The sequence below is a fragment of the Phocoena sinus genome, chromosome 10 (assembly GCF_008692025.1).
Source record: "Phocoena sinus isolate mPhoSin1 chromosome 10, mPhoSin1.pri, whole genome shotgun sequence".
Lineage (NCBI taxonomy): Eukaryota > Metazoa > Chordata > Mammalia > Artiodactyla > Phocoenidae > Phocoena > Phocoena sinus.
The window spans coordinates 72,079,860-72,104,374 of NC_045772.1; the positions used below are offsets into that span (position 1 = coordinate 72,079,860).

At 35.8% G+C, this 24,515-nt stretch overlaps 1 protein-coding gene across 4 annotated transcripts in view; it reads right to left on the reverse strand.

Annotated features, from left to right (window-relative positions):
* Positions 1 to 24,515, reverse strand: part of CNTN1 (contactin 1) — a 374,843-nt gene that overhangs the window by 129,358 nt on the left and 220,970 nt on the right. For all 4 annotated transcript variants that reach the window (XM_032645482.1, XM_032645483.1, XM_032645481.1 and 1 more), the window contains 8 exons: positions 22,557 to 22,729; positions 20,712 to 20,807; positions 13,216 to 13,422; positions 9,793 to 9,892; positions 9,458 to 9,639; positions 6,106 to 6,230; positions 5,330 to 5,447; positions 1,480 to 1,630 (listed from right to left, as the gene is read on the reverse strand). In XM_032645482.1, the coding sequence (XP_032501373.1) occupies positions 1,480 to 1,630; positions 5,330 to 5,447; positions 6,106 to 6,230; positions 9,458 to 9,639; positions 9,793 to 9,892; positions 13,216 to 13,422; positions 20,712 to 20,807; positions 22,557 to 22,729 (1,152 nt within the window). The remainder of the gene's footprint in view (positions 1 to 1,479; positions 1,631 to 5,329; positions 5,448 to 6,105; positions 6,231 to 9,457; positions 9,640 to 9,792; positions 9,893 to 13,215; positions 13,423 to 20,711; positions 20,808 to 22,556; positions 22,730 to 24,515) is intronic.

Below are 24,515 nucleotides of genomic sequence, written 5' to 3' on the forward strand. Positions count from 1 at the left end.
ACTTTAAAAATATTGACAGGACTAGAATAATAAGATTTTAGGAGCTAGACTTTTCTTTTTTTGAACACATGTTGGTATTTAGGAAAAACAAATCCATGAAGCATGGTTCTGAGAAATTTGTGGTTGCAGAGGCCCATGGCATGAGTCCTCATCAGAATCAGAGCAAAATTCTTTTCATTAAGGAGAGAGAGCTAATAGTGCAGCCAATAGGGAATGCTATGCTCTAGGCTGTTGCAGTAGTGAATAGCTAAAATTGGAACTACCTTATGATCATGGTCTGCATCACTCATTATCTGACTGCTAAAGCTTCAACCCTGTATTGCACAGATTGACTTTTCCTTTAACATTGATTCTTCTAGTATCATTTTGTTAAAGTGTTAATAAATCTTAGTCAGACATATTACCTATAGAATTTAATGTATTCAGGGAAGCAGCTGCTGTCCTTGCACACCCTTCCCCAACCACAGCTTTGTCTCATGCACAACCATACTTGTGATTATTCTAGTAAGAAAACTGTGTTGCCATGTGTTCATTCCATATCAGCATGGCACAAGTTCAAGTTCTGGCTTGGAGATGACTGATACATTTTCAGAAGGTCACTTTAACCTTTCCAGGCTTTAGATACATCAAAACAGAGATAACACCCACCTTACATTCTTTGTTGGATTACTGTAAAGATTTATCTTTTATACTTTTGCTAGAATACTTTTTTAAAGGCAAAAACTACTTTTTTCCTCCCTTATTTAAGTCTTTAGACAGATTTCTACTACTCTTAGATGAAGCCACAGAAAATGTTGTTACTAATGACCTGGCTTACTATGTGTCATCCCTTAAAACTGTTCTCCATTTTATTCTAAAGACAGCCATGTTGGTTTTAGTTCTTACATTCCTTATACATCCTCTGCTCTCTGCCTTAGGGCCTTTGCACAGGCTGTGCTCCCTGCTTGAAATATTTGCTGCTCCCCAACCTTCACATCCCAATTCTCCTCTTTCCCAACATTCCTTCTCCCCATAGATAGTTAGGAAGATTAGAAGTTCCTGTTCACTTCAGAAGAGGGAAGAGGTGATTTGTACTTTAAAATCACCTTTTATTTCCCTACTGAAATATTTAATAGGCTAATTGCATAAAATTAAATCAAATATGAATGGCTATAGAAGCCCTTGTTAGGGGAAAAATTATAAAGACCCTATTTTATTTCCCATAGTTAATTAGTTTTGTGGCCTTGGGCAATTTGTCACAAACCTCTGAGCCTCAATTTTTAAAATTCCTTATAAACTCTAGAAGTCTAAAAATTGAATTCTGTTTATAATAGGTACTGAAAGTGATGGGCATTTCTGTTTACCTTAGAGCTGTGATATCTTCTGGGGAGAAAAGTTAGAACAAAAATTATTTACACTATGAATATGAAAACAAGTTCTCTACAAAGTAAACTTTCCCAAGTACTGAGTTGCAATCGGATTTCCAGTTTCTGGACTGACCTGCTGCTATTGACAAGCCGCTCTGTACCTTTACTCCATAAAAATTTTGGTTTGGGTGCAGCTTTAGGTTTGCATTCAATTATAACTCTTCCTCCTTTAGCAGCCAGGATCTTTTTCTTCATAGGATTCATTTCAAAAGTTGGAGCCAAAGCTAAAAGAAAGTAAACTATTATTTGTCTCTTTTGCTAAAAAAAGAAACAGAAGTTTCTTCTATACTATAGCATCTTTTATTCCCTTTTGATTAATAATCAATAGAAAAGATTAATCTCACCAAATGTTATCAGCAATGACCAACAGACATTCCATGCCTAATAATAATAATTGTTTTCTTTTATTTAAAACTTTATTGAGGTATATTTTACTTATCAAAAATTTACCCATTTTAAATGTATAATTCTTGGTGATAATTGATTAATTATCACACATTTAAGTTGTAATCAAATGCTGTATGAATATTTACCTTGAAGGTAATACCTAATTCAAGTGTCTTGACTCAGTTGCACAAGGGAAGTTAAGTGAAAGGATAGAGGAAATTGAGCAATTATTAATATTGACACATATTCATAATCTGTAATCATAGTCACACTTTGAATGAACTGTCCCCAGCTTACAAATGAAAGAACTGATATCTATTAAGATTATATAATTTGCCAAAGGTGCCACAGGCAGTAAGGTATAAAATGGGATTTACATTTGAATCTAGATCTGTCTGATTTGCAAGCATGCTCTTTTCAGTAAACAATATGACTCCTCCTTCATTATACAAACATTTATTGAGTACCAACTGCATGCAGACACTATGAGATGCCTTAATAAACAGAGAGACCCCTGCCTTCAGGACCAACCTACAAACAGTTATGGGAATGATGTTTTCAATTAATTGAGAAGTACATAATGCACCTGTAGCTCATCCTTACTTCAAAGTACAGATCAATAATTATGAAAACAGGCTATAGAGTCTCAAAATATATTACTCTCTTGATGATATGCTCTAATTTTCTTTAGTTTCCCCACATCTAGCTCATTTCTCAATCTCTTTGTCATTTTGCAGACTCCAGGAGGATTCCATCTTTTTATTTCCACACATCCCAATCATCTATAAAACTGTCCTTTCTGGGGGCTTTTCTAGGCCTAAGTATATCTTTATCCAGGTCTTGACCCTTCATCATCTAGTCCCATGATTCTCAAATTTTATTTGTGCAACATAATCATCTGAGGATCTTGGTAAAATGCTATTTAATAGATCTGGGGTGGACCTGAGATTCAGCACTTCTAACAAGCTCTGAAGAACACACTTTTTATAAAACTGATTTAGGTTATCCCATTGTTCTTTTAGTCTGAGTTTTTATAATTGGAAATAAATAAGTAAACAACCAACCTGTGTTGTACACCTAACACAGCATGTGGTATTTTGTATAGGCTAAATAAATATTGTGGGTGACATATTGCTTATAAAATGAGAGAAATTTTCATCGGATTATATTTAGAAAGTCTAAATTTATCTAGAAAATAAGACTTTTTTCTGAATCTGTTCAATCTTAATAAAATCGTTGATTTGGTGCAGTCATTTAAATGACCCATGCTTACCTAATGTTTGAATTTCTAGTGACAGAATCTAGACCATGTTCATGTATACATACATATATATATATATATTTTTTGTTCTTTTGTTCTTTATTGAGCCTATTACAGACTAGTATCTGGTGCAGAGTAAGCACTCAATAATCATTTGGTGGATGAATAAATGAATTAACTAAATAACTCAGGAAAGAAGAGAGAGAAACACTGTTCCTAAAGGTAATAAACAAAAATTGATTGAAACAAATATAAAGATGGTCAGGAATTAATCTCAGTCTCAAAATGATCAATTTGCTTAATTACTGCCTTAATAGATTAATGATTGCAAGATTTAGGTTTGAAGACAGAAAGATCTTTCAGTCTGAGCTGTTAAATTTTCATTTTCTCTTGTAATATATAACAATTAACAAGAAATTTTACAGAAAACAAAAGCATTTACATTTGGAAGGAATTGAAATTCACCTCATATCTTCTCTAAGAGTCAAAATGATTTCATTGCATTTCATACCAAAGTGATAGGGTATGAAGCCTAAGCCTAAATGTTTCCTTGATACCCAAAGAAACTAGATTAAATATATTAGCAAGGAATTTTGACTTTAGGGGGAAGAAATGGAATATGATACTCAGCATTATAAGAAGAGGCAGGAAAAGTTAAAATCAAGAAGGCCTCAACTCTTTTTAAAGATAGCTTTCTTTAATACTTTCTTATAACTGTCTCAGTGTCTTTCATGTGTTTTTAGTGTTACTCAAGTTGCAGTGATACCAATGTTTTAAAAAATTTCCCTTTGGTGTTTCAAGAATAAAAGAGACTGCACTGAGTCATTGTTTTATCATTTCAGTAATCATTTCTAGCAGAGAAATCCTGCCCACCTGATTCATTACTTACAATATTCCTAAACTTGGTGACAGCCACTTCAAATAGTATGAAAATGACATGATAGTATGAAAAGGACATGATACTTTTAATTAAAGTAGTTGTAATGAAAATAAGAAGAAAGTAAAAAATCTCAGAGATTTATGGGATAAAAATGAGAAATTTAATAGATGTAATGGGGGGAAAGTATGTAGTGGATTGTGTCATTCTTTAGAACAGTAAATGTTTCAGGAGGAGATGATGTGAATGAGTGAGAAATAATTCGGTTTCAGACATGCTGAGTTTGGGATATCTGTGAAGTTACCCAGATGACCATTTCTACCAAGAAGATTTTATAGTGAGCTTGAAGCTGAGGATAAAATTCTGGGCCGGATGTATAAATTAAGGGGTCCTTGATAGTTAATGGGCAAAGAAGATATCATCCAGGTTTTTTAAAAAATTTAAAAATAATAATAATTGAGGAATAATATTATAAAATACATGAAAGAATGAGTAAGAAAATGGAATGCAACCAGAGGAATGGAACTCTAGAAGAGAGCAAGATTTCCAACTGAGCAGGGAAGGGGTAAAAAGGAAAATGAAGGCGATCAAGACAAAATAATCTGGGAGGTATCAGAGCATGGCATCACCAAGGACAAAAGAGAGGAGAATTCAAGAGGAAAGCATGACCAGAAAGAGAGGCAGCCTGAGGATATGCACACACACACACACACACACACACACACACATATGCACACGAAGAAAGGATGTCTGTTGAGGGCAGAGATAAAGGGATTATTTTGGAACAAGCTACATCGTCCTCTGGATAACGAGTATCAAAAGGACAAGTGTAGTAAAGATTCAGATAGTTTTGAAGAGGGATGGGAAGTTGAAATATTTTATTTCAGTGGTTTTCAATTTTCATGGAGAAGTAAGAAAGTAATATGAAAGTAGGAGTGAGTGTGGGGTAAGGGGATTGAGGAATGTCTCGAAGGTTTTCAATAGCAATTTTAACCCAGGGACCCAGGGACTGATAAAGCTACCAAGTGCTAAACACTCATCTGAGGCTGGCTCACAGGCATTGCGGAAGCATCAATCTTCACTAAGTGATGTCCTGGCAGTGTTTAGCTGCCCAAACATAGGAGAGAACAAGACATAAAAATTGGCATGTGTAAAGTTTGCTTTACCATTAAAAAAGTCTTAAAAACCTTTATACTCCATGTTGCCTCCAATTTATTTACTGTTCATGAATGAAAGGAAAATAATAATATCATTCTATTTCAAACCACATTTTAGAAAAGTTTAACTTCTAATTCAAGAAAGTAATGTGAAATTAAATATAATCTGTGTATAATGAAAGATCATTTTAACATGTTGCTTTCTTGCTGATTGTTAACAGAAACCAGAAATAATACTGACCCAAGATCTTCAACTCCGCGTTTGCATAAATGGCTCCATGTGTATTTTCAGCTATGCACTGATACATGCCAGCATTTTCAAAGGTCACGTCATACAGTCTCAATTCCCCTCTATGATACTGGAAAGAACACAAAGTGAAACACATTTTCTTGATAGACTTTAATAGAAATGGTTTCATTTGGGTTTGGGCTTGGTTGTCTTTGCATTTAGGTACATTATTTTTGCCCCCACTGTTAACTAAGTCTAGTGGAGTGAGGTTTTCATGGTATGGGGAAGTAAAACCCACTTACCATGCCCAGTGGCTCTTGTTCTATTCATCCTACAGAGAAGAGAGTCCACCTTTTTCCCTCTTGGCCCAGCTGGGAGATTACAGTGGGAAGGTAGAGAAGGACCCCACTGCTGCTACTTGTCCCCAGGGCTAAAGGTAGGACCTTCATTCTTACCTCTGTTTCTGTGGGGTCAGGGAAACAGTGGCAAGAAAAAGAGGACAATATCAGGTAGTAGAGATGGATGCATAGGAAGAGGGTGAAAAGTGGAACAAAGGAAACAATAAGGAGAGAGAGAGAGAAGGTAGACATAAGATTACAGAAAATGTTTAAGCTGAAAAAAGACACTTTATGTTCACTTTCTGGTTTTTTCTTTTAAAGGAGACTTTTATATTTCAGGGGCTAGATGCCCTTAATCTATTGATACTCCTGCTAACTTTATCCCAGGATCACCCAGAAATGTTACTGGAACATAGGCTCAAGAACTGCAAAGCACTTGAACATACATACCAAATATCCATTTTTCAGCCATCGGATGGTAGGGATGGGCTTCCCTGTGGCCACACAAGGCCAGTAGAGATCACTGCCTATATCCACCTCTGTGTCATTGATGTGTTCTACCCACTCAGGAAATGCTTAAAAGTAAAGAACATTGAAAATTGTCAAATGCAAGTCAACATTCATCATCATCTCAAGAGGACAAATATTACACTTAGTTGATCTTCCTCTAGAAAATACATCAAATACTCTGTGTGTCATAAAATCAATGATAGAGTCAGTGAAATTGTATTTCTACAGGTCAGCAGGTAAACTTTATCTTACAATATTACAGCACTAGGTAACTGTAATTAAATTCATAATTGTTTTTCTATTTGTGAACCACATTTTGTTGGAAAGCTAATTCACGAATAGCACTAAAATAATTTATCTTTTTCTTATAATGTAAATCTTTCAAAATTATATATAAGGTTTTAAAGAATTATGTGTTAATTTATTATGTAAGAGGGGTAGAGTCTAGGGTACAAGTGGAGATGTTGACCTCAGAGAGCAGCTGAATCTAGAATATAAAGAGATAAGAGTAGAGAAGTAGGTGTCAGTAGATGTGGAGTGGGAGTTTGTGAAAGCTCCAATTTAATTACTACCTTTTTCTCTGTGAAATAGGAAGCCAAGTTATTAGCTGAGAGGAAGGTTGAAGGAGGAGGTACTGTGGGTTTGAAGGAAATCATGAAGGCATGAAATGGTCATCTAAGAGAGTGAGAGGTAAGTGAATCTGGAGAAATGTAGTCTAGTTGCCAGGCGACATTAAGGGTCCATTTAAAGTTAATGATGCTTAATTCAAAATGGGCTAATCAGCCTGGTAGTGCTCATCTCAAGTCATATTCAAGTTCCTTGGTTCTGGCACTAAGGCAGAGAGCTAGATTTTTCCAGGATTAGCCTTTGCTAAGGTAGTAAGGCAAAGTGGAGAGAGGAAAGTGAGCTGAGCAGGTGGGCAGGGGAACGATAATGATTGAACCCAGATTTAGGAAAGAGATGGGCAGGGTTAGGGATGTCAGAGTAAGTTAAAACAGAGTAAGATTAACTGATTATAGTTGCTGGTAGATTCAAAGGATTGTAGGAATCTGGGTATTGGAGCTTGAAGGTGGTGATCAGAGTGAAATGCTTGAACTTGAGATCGTAAAGGGATTTTAACTTGGTAACAGTAAGGTATGAAGCATGGCAGTGGGAGTGAGTTGCTGAGGAAGGTTGTAGGACAAGATCATTGGAGGAAAGGAGTTCAAAGGAACTGAGAGGGCAAACTATTGGAAAAGTTATTATAGTCTACCTGATTTTTTAAAAATTAATTAATTTATTTAGTTTTGGCTGTGTTGGGTCTTCATTTCTGTGTGAGGACTTTCTCTAGTTGCAGTGAGCGGGAGCCACTCTTCATCGTGGTACGCAGGCCTCTCACTGTCGCGGCCTCTCTTGTTGCGGAGCACAGGCTCCAGAGGCGCAGGCTCAGTAGTTGTGGCTCACAGGCCCAGTTGCTCTGCGGCATGTGGGATCCTCCCAGACCAGGGCTCGAACACGTGTTCCCTGCACTGGCAGGCAGACTCTCAACCACTGCGCCACCAGGGAAGACCCTAGTCTACATGATTTTATGTCATCAAGAATGAAGTCAGGAGTAGAGTTGTAGTTGGTGAGAGTTGTCAATAGTGAAAATCTTAAGGCAATGAGTGGGGAGGGGTGACCTGACATAAGATTGTAAACTGGATGATTAAAGGAAAAGAAAGATAGTCTAGCAATGGCAGTGAAGAGCAGGGAGGCAGGTACTGGCAGTACTGCCGGTCGCTCCTGGGGATGAGGGCTGTGAAAGAAAAATCAGCCACTGCTTGAGTGGTCTACAGGGGAAAGTGTCTTTAAGGGAGAGCCAAGTTTCAGTTAGAGCAAGAGAATAAAGGGAATGTTCAAAGAAGTTGAGAATATAGGGGATTCTGATAATGGACTATGTGCTCTAGAAGCATAGTATAAAGACTTCAGAAGTTGGGAATGAGGGGGAAATAGAGACTAAATAGGACATGTGCAGAGCTCTGTGGGTATTAAAGTGCAGGTCATAAGGAGGCCCTGGGGTCCAAGGGCTTTATAAGGCAAATGAAATGCACAGGGTAAAGGTAAAATGATCCTAATCTTAGTGGACTTTATGAGATGGTGGTGGTGAGGCTGCAAATCCTGGGTCATCGGAGACACTTACTTTATTCCGATATAGACAGAGGCCTGGGGTCTGAGAGATAGGGGTAGGGGTTGGACTTGACCCTGTCACAGTACCCTTTCAGCCTTCAGGTATTCCAGTTCAGCTGACATCATCTCCAGTTTTTCCTATCATGTATCTTTTTGATGAGACTAAGGTACCCCTTTGCCATATGCTTTATCAATATCTTATGTAATTTTCCATATCGCACTCTCACTATTTTCTTTATAATTATATATATTGGGGGTATATATTTATTTGACTGTATATGCTTGTATAAATTTGGGGGTTTTGTATGATATGACTAGAGTATGAATTCCTCAAGGACAGAATATTTCCTTTAAGTCCTTGCTCCTCTCATAGTGTCTGCCTCTGAGGACACACTTAGCATACACTTGTTGAAGACTTAGATGTTTATTTAGATGTTTATTTAGACCTGCAAACTTCACATTGTGGATTTGTGAATGTATTTGTAGGGATGATTTCAGCCTGAAAAGTTTCAAGCATTGACTGAGAAACAGCATTCTCTCCTCCCAAACATAAGCTTATTTTAATGTGTGAGAATCAAACACTTGTGCCAAGAAAATTGTATTAAAGAAAACTTTTCCTTAGACCAGTTGTTCTCTAAGTGTGGGTCCTGAACCAGTAACATCAACATCTCTCAAGAATTTGTTAGAAATACAAATTCTTGGGTCCCAAATAGACCTTCTAACTCAGAAACTCTGAGGGTGGGAACCAGCAATTTGTGTTTTTAATGAGCCCCCAGATGATTTTAAAACATGCTAAAGTTTGTGAACTACTGGGTTAAACTAAGTCATAATGCCTAGGTTCTTGTACAAATGAAAAAGAGAGCTTGAAGAAAGTCTACAAACTATATGAATTATATTTTCTGAAAATTATCAATAACACTACTATTGATCCATTGGTGTCCCTATGATACCAGTGGCATAAATTCTTAACTTATATACTCATATTTGTGACTTAATTAGACATAAAGATGAATATTTTATCCTTTTGCATAATGTAATTCACATCACTATTTTTAAACTAATCATTTTATGCTAGTTTTTCAAATATGAAAGTGGCTTTCAATAAGATATTGATTAAATGTATGGAAAATTAAAACAATATCTCTACCTTGAACATAAATTCTTGCCTGGTGTTTATCCTTTCCTCTAATGTTCTCAGCCTCACATTCATATGTGCCTTCATCTTCTAGCTGAATATTGAAGATCTTCAGGACAGCTCCAGAGGTGCTGATCTCAGCCGTGCTTGGCATTGGTTCTAGGACCTTCCGCCAACGGATATCAGGAACAGGACTTAAATAGGAGAAAGTAAGAGCTAATGGTCCACAATTCTTAAAAGACAATTTACTCTATGTTTATAGCTAAACATTTACAACATTTATTTCCTAACAATACAAAATTTAATGTATTTCTATATATGTTAATAAAAACTGTGAGTATACTTACTTGCCAAGTGCAAAACACTCTAAAGTCACATTTTGGCCCATCAATGCATATATGTCCTTGAACTGAACTACAATATCAGCAGGATATGGTTTTGTTGTTCCTAATTTAAGAAAAACAAAAATATCAACTAATTAGTAAGCAGAGTAGCATTTGTTTAACATTGTGGTTTTTATAGGATTAGAATTGCTTCAGTATGGAAGACTTTTCTCTGTACAAGTACTGGAAAATATCTGATCATGTCACAATGTACAGATTTGTTTATTTATGCATAGTATGCATACAGTATGAATTTTATTAAGAATTTTCAATCATATTGGCTCATTCTGACTACGGTGTAACCAATTTGACTCAAATCACTAAAAAATTCAACAATTCTTTAGGAAGCATCAAATAGGTATAAAACAAGCATAAAATTCAACAATTCTTTAGGAAGCATCAAATAGGTATAAAACAAGCATAAAATACGTATGAAACGAGCATCCCAGGCGATTCTGATAAATTGGATTTTTGATCTGTACCTTGAGAAAACATTGACCCAAGGGGCATTCCTTTTGATTCTGCCTCTAAAATACAACTTGGATCTGCCAGGTACTCTATGGGAATCAGGAAAAAAGAGAAAAAGGAAGGAAATGAGGGATAAGGGAAGAAAGAAGAGAGAAGAGTGCAAAAGAAAGAGGCAAGGGAGGAAAGAGGAAGAAAAGAATAAAGGAGTGTCCATAGAGATGAAGGCAAAGAGAAAACAATTTTAAAAGAGGGAAGGAGAGAAGGAAAGAAGAAAATTGTTTATTTAAACATCACCATGTTCATCAATGACAACACTTCTTTAGCATGTCGGTATTGAAGGATGTAATTCCCTCTATCTTACAGTGGAAGAAATAGGCTCAGAAAGGCTAAACACACTGTTTAGTATCACAACATGAGTGTGTATTTTACACTGTATAATACTAGAAAGACAAATAGATACACAAAGACCTGAAATACAAGCCAAAACTAAAGTAAATGCTCTGAAAGAGTGGCAGCAAAAGAGGATTGTTGGAATTATATAGGGGCCAAGGGAACTTCAAGCAAAGAGGGCATTTGAACCAGACCAGTTCAAGTTGAGGAAATAGCATATTATGACACAACTTCAGAAGTGTGCAGGGAATTATAAAAGGTCTAGGAATCAAAATGATATTGAAGCATATGTAGTTGAAGATGAGCTTGAACCTACAACATAGAAGACTTGAAACTGTGATATTAAAGATTTTGAAGCTAATTTCCTCAATGGGTAACTACTAATAGGTTTTGATAAAAGAAGTAATATGAATCTTAATTTTGGTTTAAGTAGAAGAACTTGTCAGTTTTAAAGGAAGGAATATGGAGAAGAAAAATAGCGAGTCAGAGATCTAAGGGAGTGTGTTTCATAAATTCAGAAAAATAGATGAGGGACTAAACGAGGGCACAGTTGCAGTGAGAATAGAAAGGAAAGGGCAGATCCAAGTTGTATTTTACAGGCAAAATCAAAAGAACTGCCCCTTGGATCAATGTTTTCTCAAGGTACAGATCAAAAATCCAATTAATCAGAATCACCTGGGATGCTCGTTGATCCTGCAGATCACATCCTAGGGGTCTAGGATGGGTCACATCCTAGGTCTGCTGAATCACTATCTTTGGGTTCCACATTTTCCTCAAATTTCCCAAGTGCTTATGTCCTAAATGGGAACCGCTGTGCTCACTGTCCTGAGGATGGCAGTGGAGAGGAGTTGATGATTAAAAATGCTCCCCTGAATTATTGCTAAATGAGAAATATGACAGTACTGCTAAATGAGATGAAGAACACCAGAAGAGGAGGTTTAGAGAGGAGATAAAAGATGTGCTTCGAATATTTCAAACTTAACATCCTTGGGAACTTTCTGTGTGTCAAGCCCAGGATGTAGGTAGAATTCAGGATTAAATATAGGGAAAAGTTTTGGAGATGCAAATTTGAAGTCATCACATAGGGCTACTAGAGAAAAAGGTGTAAATGAGTGAGAATATTTGGAAAAAGATTAGAAAGAAATATTAGAAGGAGGAAGATCTGATGAAGGATACTGCATAGAATTTGTCAGCAAGGCAGGTGGGAGATGAGCGGAGGCAGAAGTAGTCAGAAAAAATAGGAAAAGAAGGGAGAGTTCAAGAGAGGCAGAGAGATCAACAAGTGTCAAAATTCATACAGTATCAGGCCTGAAAATATCTTTTGGATTTAGCAAATAAGAAGTGGTTTCACTTATTCATTGAATACAAAATAATATGCAGAGGGAAAGGAATGGAGGAGAGTTTGAAGATTCAGAAAAGAAAGGAAAGAGTGATGTAGTGATGTCCTTAAATGAATCAAATGGACTGTGAACCAGGGCAACTGGAGGAAGCAGCCTGAGCAACAGGAGAAGCACTTCTTCCACCGAGAAAGAAAGAAGCACGGAATTTCGAGGGAAGCATAGGGAAGAAAATTAGGGAATTTTTTACATGATAGCTCCTTTTCACTCTGCGAAGTAGTGGTGAGAGTATCTCCTAAGATTTGCAAGGGGAAAACAGCCAGAAAATCAGAAGATATTTATTGAATTCTAACCATGTGACTGCTATCTTGAGAAGAATAATAAAAATAGAATATTTGTGGTATGATGGACTTTTCCCCGTTGTTATATACAACTTAGGGTTAGTGGTAGGAACCAAACCTAAGTCTGCCAACAACAGTGCCAGTATTTCTTCAAAAGCTTGAACTCAGCGATATGAGTGTAGCAGCAGGACTGAGATAAAAATAATGTGAAGTAAGAAAACATATTGTGATCTGATTTCTTAGGAAGTGCTACATTAAAAAATGGAATGCAGTTCATTCAATTGAAGCCTGAGAAAAGGCCAGTCAAGAATGTTAGTGGTCATCAAATACGGCACCACGGTAGTCATACCCTACACTACTTACAGTAGAAAGGCAATTTATATGCTTATTTGCTTCATGTAAATAGTTCCTTAAAAATATCAAAATAATCCAATTGCCTTCTTCCCCCCGCCCCCCAATTCTGTAATCACTATAGTTTGTTTTGATCTAATCATTCATTCTCTTTCATGAATTTACTAAGAAGTAGGATTGGACATGAAACAAAAAGCAGTTGCTGGTGATTCCCATTGTAAATGATATACTGGTATTTTGCTAATGAATTGATTGGTTCTCTGTGCATTCCCTGAGCTAGAGGCAACCAGTCCAAACTCAACCACCTTAGGGACACTTTTATGATGTAAATCTTCTCTATGGGAAAAACTAAGGAAGGGCAAGGCTTACAAAGTACGTATCCTCTGTTTGCTCTGACGGAGCAGTCAGCTGTTCTCCCCACTGGATATCTCTTTTCATTATTGTAAGTATGCCATAAGCAGACAAACTTGCACAAACAGAGGAACAAATATGATACTTACGTTCAGGTAGTGGAATGAGTGGGATAAATTTGCTGAACACACTCTTTGTAATAGAGGGACTGGATACAAAGCAGGAATAATTCCCTTTGTCTGATGCCTCAACATTAGCAATGTAGAGATTGCCATTTGTCTGAGACACAAATCTTCGTTTATCCATTGTGATAAATACAGGAAATTCATTTAGAAGCCAGCGGTAGCTAAGATCATCTAGAAGAAAATATTGTTGACTAAGTATTAAGCTCTTCTCCAAAAGCAAAGATTTTGTTTTCTAATAATAAGCTAACCCATAACCTAATGTAGGCTTTTAAAATATTGTTGACTAAGTATTAATCTCTTCTCCAAAAGCAAAGATTTTGCTTTCTAGTAATAAGCACATAATCTAATCTAAGCTTTTGTAGAGCCAAGAAGTTGGAAATAGGCCAAGATAAACTGAAAATTTTATAAAAGCTACTGTAGTTTGAGTGAGTATAAAGTGATGCTAAGCAAATATATCTATCTCTCTCTCAATTATTTATGGATTACTAATTTTTATTTTTTATTTCATTGATGGGCAAAACGAAACTCAGAGAGGTTAAATGACTTGCTTAGAATTTCATGGCTAAGAAGAATTAGGATTCTGAATCCAGGTCTAATAATTCCAAATTCCATCTTCCCTACTGCATTTAAAAGATAAAATCAAGATTACTAACCATACTGTGGCTCTATATCTTTTTATTTTTATACTCCTATTTTAAATGATTGATTTAGGAATGAGTTTACATAGCCTATTGTGGCAACATTAAAAAGTGGAAACTACAGAAACAGAGGAAGGCATCTTTTTTTTTTTTTTTTTTTTTGCGGTATGCGGGCTTCTCACCGCTGTGGCCTCTCCCGTTGCGGAGCACAGGCTCCAGATGCGCAGGCTCAGCGGCCATGGCTCACGGGCCTAGCCGCTCCGCGGCATGTGGTATCTTCCCTTACCAGGGCAGGAACCCGTGTCCCCTGCGTCGGCAGGCGGACTCTCAACCACTGCACCACCAGGGAAGCCCGAGGAAGGCATCTTATTTGTTTTCTTAAATATTAGGAAGCAGATCATATGGTAACTTTTAACTGTAGGAAATTCCTTTGGCTAAACATACTGGCTGGCTAGGCCAAAAGTTGAATTTCCTCATTAAATTGCTGTTTTTCATGCAGTTTTCTATTCCTGTATCCCCTTCCAGTTTTGAGGAATGACCCCCCAGTAGTCATGTGCAGCAGTAATGTGCAAGAGGGAACTCTGGGCAATGCGTATTTCTCAGTCACAATATGCTGATTCCCTTTAAAACATCATAACCATGTGAAGACAACTGCCACTAGGAAGATCACCTCAGAAAAAGAGGGGATCTCTTAGTTCAAGTAAGAAAGGATTTTAGACGTAAGATGGTGGAAAGTCATCATCTTTTAAAAATGAAATAATCGTGACACGGGGCTTCCCTGGTGGCGCAGTGGTTGAGAGTCCGCCTGCCGATGCAGGGGATACGGGTTCGTGCCCCGGCCCGGGAAGATACCACATGCCGCGGAGCGGCTGGGCCTGTGAGCCATGGCCGCTGAGCCTGCGCGTCCGGAGCCTGTGCTCCACAACGGGAGAGGCCACAGCGGTGAGAGGCCCGCGTACCACACACACACAGAAAAAATCGTGACATAATACCCTTTTGCTTTAGAGAACTCAAGGTGATTGGTGAAGCTGCTAATGGGAGTGTGAAAGAGAGCTGAATAGGAAAAACTATAAGAATTGCACACTATATACATTCAGCATGCTTGAGAATAATAATCCAGGGGATTCCATTTAGATTAGCTATGTAATTTTCTCTAACAATATTATAAAAGCGAATGAAGATGATTATTCTGTTTTTTCATCTTAACTTTTTAATTATAGAAGTTTATTTTTATTAAAATAATAGGAAATACAGATAAAGTTAAAAAGAGAAAGAAAATTAAACCACCATAATTCTCCAACTCAGAGTTATCATTGTTAGCATACATCTTTCTAGGCATTTATATCTGTGAATGATTCTATTATCTTAATTGTTATTCTTATGCTGATTCAAGGTCAGGTAAAAACCACAGGAGAAACAAAATAAGAAGAAACTTTGGGGGCTGCTTAAATTGCTAAAATCAGGTTCTTGGAATTGGGCAACAAATAATTCCATGTAATCTTTGATCCAAAATAATATTTATAGTATATTTTAACAACTGTAAACCTGTCTAATTTTGAAATATTTTTTGTATTCTCACTTAAAAAGAAAATTAATAGTTTTGTAATGATTTCTGCACGAAATTAAATTCCAAAAAGTCAGAAAGAGTCAGGGAAGTATAGATTTCATTACAGAAGAAGGATTTTCTTAGCTATACAATGATTTCAAGATACCACACACAAAATGTATTCAGAATTGTCTGAGTACTCCATAGTTATGTGAATATGGAGAACTGTATTTTAATTCTAGACTAAATATGACTTTGGTCAGTCTATTTTAATTACTATATTATTCAGTTTCTGTAAATTTTAAGGAAGTTTTCTGTTTACCACTCATTAGAAAAGAGGAATGGGATAATGTTTTACTATTTGAATCTTCAAGGGAGAAACACTAGGTCAGAGAAGTTATTTCCATGATGTTGATAGAAACATAAGTGTTGGACTACAGAGCAACTGGTCTGGCTGATTTAATGCCCAATGTGGATTCTCCAGTTTACTGAGTTATCTTCTATGTGTCACTAAACAAGACAGATTTGGCCTTTGCCCTTATGGGACTTGTAATATTAATAGTTAATCTAAATTTATTTAACGAATTTTTGCCTATTGATAAGCCATCTACTTGGATGAAAGAATAATTGTAATATGTTGGAAGTTATCATTTCTCATTAAAATAAAGGTAGGAATTGCTATTGCCATTTTTAAACAGGGACACAGAGCTTTAGCTGGTTGACTTCCCCGGGGATATAGAGCAGTAGGGAGGCAGAAAAGATCTTCCAACTTCCCTTTCCACCCCAGAACTACCAAAACGGTTCCACGACTGGTGTGGTAGCTGCCCTGCTGCTCGGACTTAAGAATGAGACTGAATTTAGGCAATCAAGAGCCAAACCCTGACCAAGTTCTCACAGGGGCTCAATCAATTATCTATCTGTCTTCCCCTGCCCCATGCAGATGGTAAAATTAACCATCTCTGAAGAAGCCAACACCTGCTTTCCTCATAGCCCTGCTGTCTGGCTTAAAAAAAAAATTATTATAAAATTACTTTTTTAGAAAAAGTAATAAGTATCAACACCTGTTTCAAAAACATTACTTTTATTGATAGATGTCTGGGATGTTTTTTCCTTTGCCTCAAGAGAGTCTGGACCATATTACAGGGGGATTTGTTTTGGCCAATTATACTGCATTTGACTAGTTTCATTGTATTACTTTGAAATACATCACTTATCTAACCTTGATAAATAATATATATTTCTCCTTGAAATAGATTTAAAGTACTTAAGTGTTCCCTGGAAGAATAATTCACAAACTTTTTAGAAGATATTTGTACTTTTTTTGTTAATTAACCTCAATAGAACAGAATTTACCTATACCAATAAAATCACTATAGCTTCTCATTTTTCTTTGATACTCACAGTAAACTACACATTAAACTCTTTTAGAAAGAAATTTATACCAACTTATACCATGGGCTCATATATTCCCTACCATGTTCTGGCATTCGTGTCTATTTTTGTGCTTACCTTTTCAGTCTATTGAGATTCATTCAATATCATGTTCACCATTTCATGAGTTATTTTTCTTAGGAATATTCCCACTTTCTATTCATTAAAAAAATTCACACCATGTCTATTACTAGGTATTCCATATTTTGTCAATAGTATCCACCCTTTGAACAATGGATTTCATCTTTATTCTCTCACTTAATATGCACATATATGATTTCTATTTTGTGAGATGTATAACTCAATTTCTGATGGTTCTGAAAATTGGCCAGAAACAAAGCATCATGTTTTCATTTTCTGAGGGTCTAGGGGTTTAGGAAGTCTTACACATTCATGAATTATTGATTGCTATTTAATAAAACAAAATCTTAACAGGAAAATTAATCTTTTAATGAAATTGTAATCACTACATATCCACCAATTTAATGAACACATTTATTTACTCTTTCACTCTCTCAGTCCTCAAATATTTTTTGGACACTTATTCTGTGCTAGGCATTAGGCAATCCGTTGTATATCAAATGTTGTTATAAAATTGAATCAACATCTGTACTGATATAGTTACGTATAAGTATTCTTGATAAATAAGTAAACTGGTTCAAATCAGAGTTATCCCCTTTGCAAGAAACTGTAGAACACCCCAATCCATAGAAAAATGTAATGGATTGTAAACAATGAGACTTCCCTTCTAGATCTTTTTCCTGTGCATAAATGAGAAAGACAACATTGCTATAATCGTGAATAAAAAATTCTTAGTAGAGTAAGAAGTACTTTATTTGCTTTAATAATAAGGTTCAAAATACTAAATGTACTAAATGTATTTTATTTACTTTAATAATAATCCATTTTAATTATATATACATTTTATCATTTAAAAATATATTATTAAATTTAAATCTCACAACAAGGTCTATGAAGTAGGTGGCACAGGAATTATTATTCCCAAATTTTAAACAAGGAAATTGAGATGTAGATATGTCTAAGTTGACTTGACTTAGTAAGGACTAAATCCTAGGTTATCAGATCACCAACTAGAGCAGCAGGGTTTGACAACTATAAATAGTTGCATATATAACATTCTTTAAGGCTCAGAATCCAAAGGCAGTTTCCTTTACACCTTCAACGCCATTAAGTTTTAAACTGCAAACACAAAACCTTAACTGCATATAGGAGGAAGATAGATTTATGGCACAGAGATGGTAAAATAGTACACATACATACACACATTATAGTTTTGAAGCATATGTACATTCTTATGTTTGAAGATGGCATGTCTAATGTTCAAAGAGGTCATAATCCGCTAAGAACACAAGCGGACAAAAGGAGATGAAGAGCTGCTCAGATTCTATTCTATGATTAATGGTGTTTCTCTGGCTTATTTAAAAGACTTACTTAATTCCCTGCCCTGCCCCTGCCCATATAAACATATGTATCTTTATCAGGATGAAGAGGTAATTAGTCATTTGGCTTAATGATTTGAAGCTTCTATCAACATTGTTTTGGTCCATGAAATTCTTCATTCGGCACAGTAGTAAAGATGTCACAGAGACTTGAAAACAAGACTTATCTCAGAAAAATCTCAAAGCCTGTTCCCTGGACATTTTCCCCCTTTCTATTTGTACTAATTCTCTAAGTTATCACACGCATTCCTATGGCTTTTAAAACTATATAATGATGTATCACAAACTGATATTCCTAGCTCAGATGTTGCCCCTGGGTTCCACATTCACAGAAATGCCAATCTGACAGCTCCTTTTGAAAGTTTAAATCAGGCACCTCACTCTTATGTCCATAGCTATTCCTCCAGGCAATTGCAACTGCATCCTCTCAAGAGCTCATGACAAAAACTTTGATGTCATCCTTGACTCCTGTTTTTCTCTTATATCTCACAGAAAGTCTACCAGCCAGTCCTCTTGGCTTTTCCTTCAAAATATATCTTGAATTTAACCATTTCTTTCCACCTCCAGTGCCACTGCTCTGGTCCACCATTCATTGCCCAGATGATTGCAATACCTTTGAACTGATCTCCCGGTTTCACCTTTACCCTCCCCTGAGTCTTTTCTTACAGCAGTAGCCAGATTTAACTTTCTATATCTTAAATGATGTCATATGACTCTTCTGCTTAAATCCCTTCAATGTAACTCTCACTCAAAGTAAAAGCCAATGTAATTGCTATGGATTATAAGGTTCCACCCATCCAAGTAGATGGCTTATCTTGTATCCCTTTGATTTCATTCCTTGCTACCCTGTATCTCATTCAGCAACCTGGCTCACTTTGTCTTCCTCCATACTCCCATTTTGGACCTTGGTTCTTGCTGTGGCATATATCTGGCATGTCCTTCCTTCAAATATCTTCATTTTAGCTTCTTCATTTCCTTCAGGCTTTATTTCAAAGTTACCATCTCAGTGATGCCCTTTATAAAAGTTTAGCCATCCCTTCAAATCTTCCTCTCCACACTTTCCTGGATTATTTTTTCTCCCTTTCACGTATCTATTAATATCTAACATGCTATGTCTATTAACTATTTATCTTGTCTATTGTCTCTCTCCCTGTAGAAGGTCTCTGAGGGAGAGTAGCTTTTTCTATTTTGCTCACCGAGGTATTTCTGTGGTGTAAACAGTGCCTGATACATAACAAGTGCTCGCAAGAGATTTGTTGAGTGAATGAGTGATTGAATGAAGCCCATCCAGTGTTGAATATGGTCAAATGTAGACACTGGTGACTTATGATCATTCGGTTTGTGGGAAACACTATGAACATGATAGGATTTTTTTTTCCATAATTTTGTCAGTTCTTCAAAAAAAAGACTACTCCCTCTTTGAAATTTTTTTTACAACATTTTGGATTCATAAATTCCTCCTATGTTTATCAATTAATTATCTTTCTCCCATAGCTATTAGAAAGAAAATGATCAAAAAGCAATCTGAATTTATATATACATAATTAGAATAGTATATATATATATATATATATATATGTATGTATATATATATGCCATACTAATATATTCCATAGAAAATGATTTATACTAGCCTGTTATGAATCATTCTCTGCGGAGATATTTAAAGACATAATATTTTATGTCTTTATGACATAATATTAAAACTATAAGAACCCAAAACATTTTTTTTCTGTGAGAAAAGTGGTATTAATATATTGTTTGAAGAGGATATTTGATAAATAAAACAAGTGAAATGTATGCAGTGTTCATCTTTTAATTAACACTTTGGTGGCTTTTCTTTTAGCCATATCAAATTACTGAAAACATGTATTCAAAAGTTGAATCTTCTAATAGATGACATTTGATTTAGCTCCTTTCTTCTGGATTGGTACTCCTACAGAGATTAATAATTTATTATGCCTTTATTCCTTTCTAATGTTTAATTATAGTTCACAGTATACTGTAGATGCTAAATTGTTAATAAAATGGTTGATTATATATACTTCCTTGGTACTATTCTATTTCAGAGGTCATTTGTAGAAAATCTACAGTGTTTTCTCCTGTGTACCAGGAACTTTAATAGGGACATAATCCAACATATATATTGTTTATAAACTGAAATGACCATAGATTTTTGGAATTAAGGCTCAGTTATTAAGGAATTAAAAAATCAAGCATCTATAATCACTAGTAAGTCATGCATTAGAAGGTTACACAAATATTGAGTCTTATTTAATTATAAATGTTCCATTATTATTAAGAAAATAAAACAAAAAAAAAGAAAACAGAAACTTCCCCATTTCATTTCCTAGGTGCTTATAATCACAGAAGAGCTAAGTTTACCTGGGAAATGGTATGGAGGGTCACAGAGCAACACCATTCCTTTCCCTTCTTTCACTCTGACCTCGGGACGTTCCTCAGGTGGGAAAGGATCAAGATCTAATCATGAAAACAAAAAGGAAAACATTCACTCTCTGGGCAATAGAAAGATTGATACTCATTAAAGTTTATTTTTCAGCTACTAACTCACTTTTAGATACAATAGTTCTCTGTTGGTTTGGTGAAACCTATCAAAGTCAATTAATTCCCTTTTACACACACTGGGATGTGCACACACTACAGAAGAGTATGGACATTGGTAGCACCTGATAACTATTTGGACAACCCTGAAGATTGAGCATTTCCTAAACTTTGTTTCAGATTTAGGAAGAATCTCCATAAGAGTATCTGGAAATAGTGTGTTCAGACGAACCCAGGGCTCTACCAGAGAAAGTTTTAGGGAGGACTCCAATGGGGAGAAGGAATAAAGATGAAGGGCAGGATGCTAGATGAGGAATGTTAAGGTCAACAATCTCTTGCTCTTTTCCAAATTCTGGGTTTTCCTGTTTTATTTCCTCTACTCTCTCCTGTGTATTTGGAACTCACATTTTGCTTGGTTTTTTGATAGCCTACTATTTGATTCTTCATTTGTTTTACTGGTTCTCATTCTGTTTCAGTCTTGCCTCATCTCTTATTCCTTACATGTGATCAGTACTTGAATTATAAAATCTAGTTTTTACTTCTCTCAGTATACTTATGTCCCTGAAAATTTATCATTCCAATAACTACCTTTTTGCAAAGAACGCTTCAAGTCTACTTTTCTTGTCCTGATGCCTCACTGGAATGCCATCCCTGTCCTCAAAACTTAGCTGACATCTATCTCACTGTGGATAACTTAATGTCACCTCTGCATGTGAAGCGACAATTTAAATGCTTCCTCCCATCCTTGAAATTGGTCTTACTTGCGCCCATCCCATTTTAAAGAGAGCAGAATGTTTCTGCCTTTTGACTAGACTTTCCTTAAGAAAATATTGAAGGTCTTTTTCTTTCAATGCAATACAATCTGTTGTGTATTTCTTCAAGGACTGAGTTTATTATTTACATTCCCACTGTCACCACACCAATTTAATCGGACTGCACTTCCTGACCCTGTCTCACTCCCTCCTGGTAATCACTACCACTTGGGTCCTTTTAAAATGTCACTTTCATCCTATAATTCATTTTGCAGAATATTTAAACGCTGACATAAAATCACGCACAGAGAACACCTAGTCCAGCTCCTCTCTCAATACACATTTTTCTTTCAGAATAACCTCTAACTTTTAGTTTAGTGCAATGTTTCTCAAAATATTTTTCATTATTATTGCCCCCAAAATGAGAAATTTTATTTAATTTATTCTTAACAAGAAAAATTAAATACTAAGGAATAAAACTTTTGTTGGGTGGGGCTGAGCGTTGGAGAGCCATAGACCATTATGTTGTAATATCTAAGATGGTACCACAAAAACCAATTTTCACTACCTTGGGGGTGATATCACCCCCACTGAGAATGCATAGCTTAGCATTTCCATTGATAGTAATCTTTAGAAACTTATTCATGATCTTTTTGAACATGGCCTTAGTTTATTTTCCAGTGTTATCTTTCACTACTTCAAGTACATTCATAACACCCCTCATGACATTTTGCTCTCCTGAAATTTTTTCTTCTCCACACAGTTAAGGCCCACTAATCTGGTAAGACACACCTCATCTATGGAGTCCTTCACTTTCTTTTTTTCTTGATTTCTCCTTTTGTTAAACTCTTATGATAACGTCTAAGTTTCACTTCGCCTAAATGCATTTGCCCTTTTTAAAGTTACAATTACTTACATCCAAAGCTCAAGGTTGCTTCAGTGCTTCTGACCATTCCGTAGTTATTTGATGCTAAACAGTAATATACTCCAGCATCTTTCTGTTTGTCAGGATTGTTGATAACAAGGTTTCCTCCTACCATACTGTACCGATCACTTGTCAGATCAATATCCCCATTATTCATTCTCCATCTATGAAAAAAAGAGATAAATGTCATATCAAAGGCCAAGAGGACTGCAAACAGTGTACTGGGCTAACATTGTTCTAAAATAATATGAGTATAGCTCCATGTGAAATCAGATGATTAAGTAGTTGACTCAGAGTGGTATTTCTTCACATCCTATAATTCTGTGCCTCTGGGCTCATGATTTATAATTCAGCTCAGGCACAGAAAGGTAAATGTTCAAGTGTATGAATAATTTCCTTTTTTTTCATAAGGCATCCCAAAGGACAAATATTTCATTGAATTTTGCTGCATAAACTGGTTTCTTAGCAAATATACATGGATTATAAATGATAACCTTTTATGCACTAGTTTAGATTAATGCATATAGATATATTGTATAAAATATTAAAAACATTCCTATAGCAGAAATAAAATATCAATATCTGATTCTAAATATGAGTCATTTTTGAAAAAAACATACTAATTGAAATCAGGATTCTTCTCAGTAAATGTCATATTCTGACCACTAGAGGTCGATCACACTATTTGAACATGATTAAAGTCAACTGGGTCTTCGTTTCCAAGCCACAAATACACTATTGAAGGTATATTTACATGGAGATGATGTTATGAATAAACCAACTAGAAACAGGAATCTAAGTTTCTTGGTGAGATGATGAGAAGATTGCATATATAAAATAGCTGTCAATTAAGTTGACCACCTGCATAATTTTATAATCATGTTCTATCAGGGTTAAGGTTCCATGTCTTCTGCAATGTTATAAGACAAGAGCCATGGTGAACCAGCGGGCTGTGGTCCCATCATTCATTGCCTGGCTGCACAATTCTGATTAGGGTCAGAATCTTGCCAAAGAGGTCTAATGATTTTATAATATTTTTTAATAAATCAAATTACTGGAACATTTTTAGTTTTAAATTTTACTGTGTAGGAAATAATTCAAAAGCGAACAACAGAAAACTGTGCTTTGCTTCTGAAAACCTACCAAATACCAACCCAATGAATAAATCATCCCCCTCACCCCAGCTGATGGCAATATTGTCCCTGACTGAACCATCCAATGTCAAGTCACTTAGTACTTGCCAAGGCAATGGGTTTCTTTGTTAGGCAGTTCCAATTGTTATGTTTTATGCCCCCTCATTATATTTACTTTAAATTTTTATTTATTGCTTTAACTTCTTCCCAGTGGGACTGATTCTGCCCTTGATGTCATATAACGATTAAGTTTTGCTGTGTTAAGGTAAGTTCACAGGTCTATTTTATTTTCAGGAAGATTCACCTTTGCTGTAATTCCTTTTACACAGCTTTAAACACAATTTTTATTGGCGTTCTTGTTATTGTGGGAGACAAGGCAAGATAATGAAAACCTCAAGGCTGATGAGTGAAAGGTAAAGTTCCCTGTTGTAACGTTCATGATGTTGCCACGAATAACAAATTATCCCAGAACATGCCATAAATATAAAAGTACTATGTGAATGACAAAGTGCATGATTACCAAGGTAAGTATGCCTTGCCCTGAATATTAAGTAAATGTTCATAATTGCAAGTGTTCTTCTGTCAGACAAGCTGCATCATGAGCTGAATATTTTTTATTTTGATGTCAAATGCAGATCACCTTCCTAACAATTAAACGTCTACTTCTCCCCTTCAGCTCTCTACATTAACGTGTAGATAATCAGGCCATACTTGCCCTGGGGACTTACGTGCGGATGCAACCCTTGGGAGGGAGTTGGTGATGTATTTGCCAAGCAAAGTTTTGCTTTTCATTGCTCTTTTTTATATTTTAATAAGA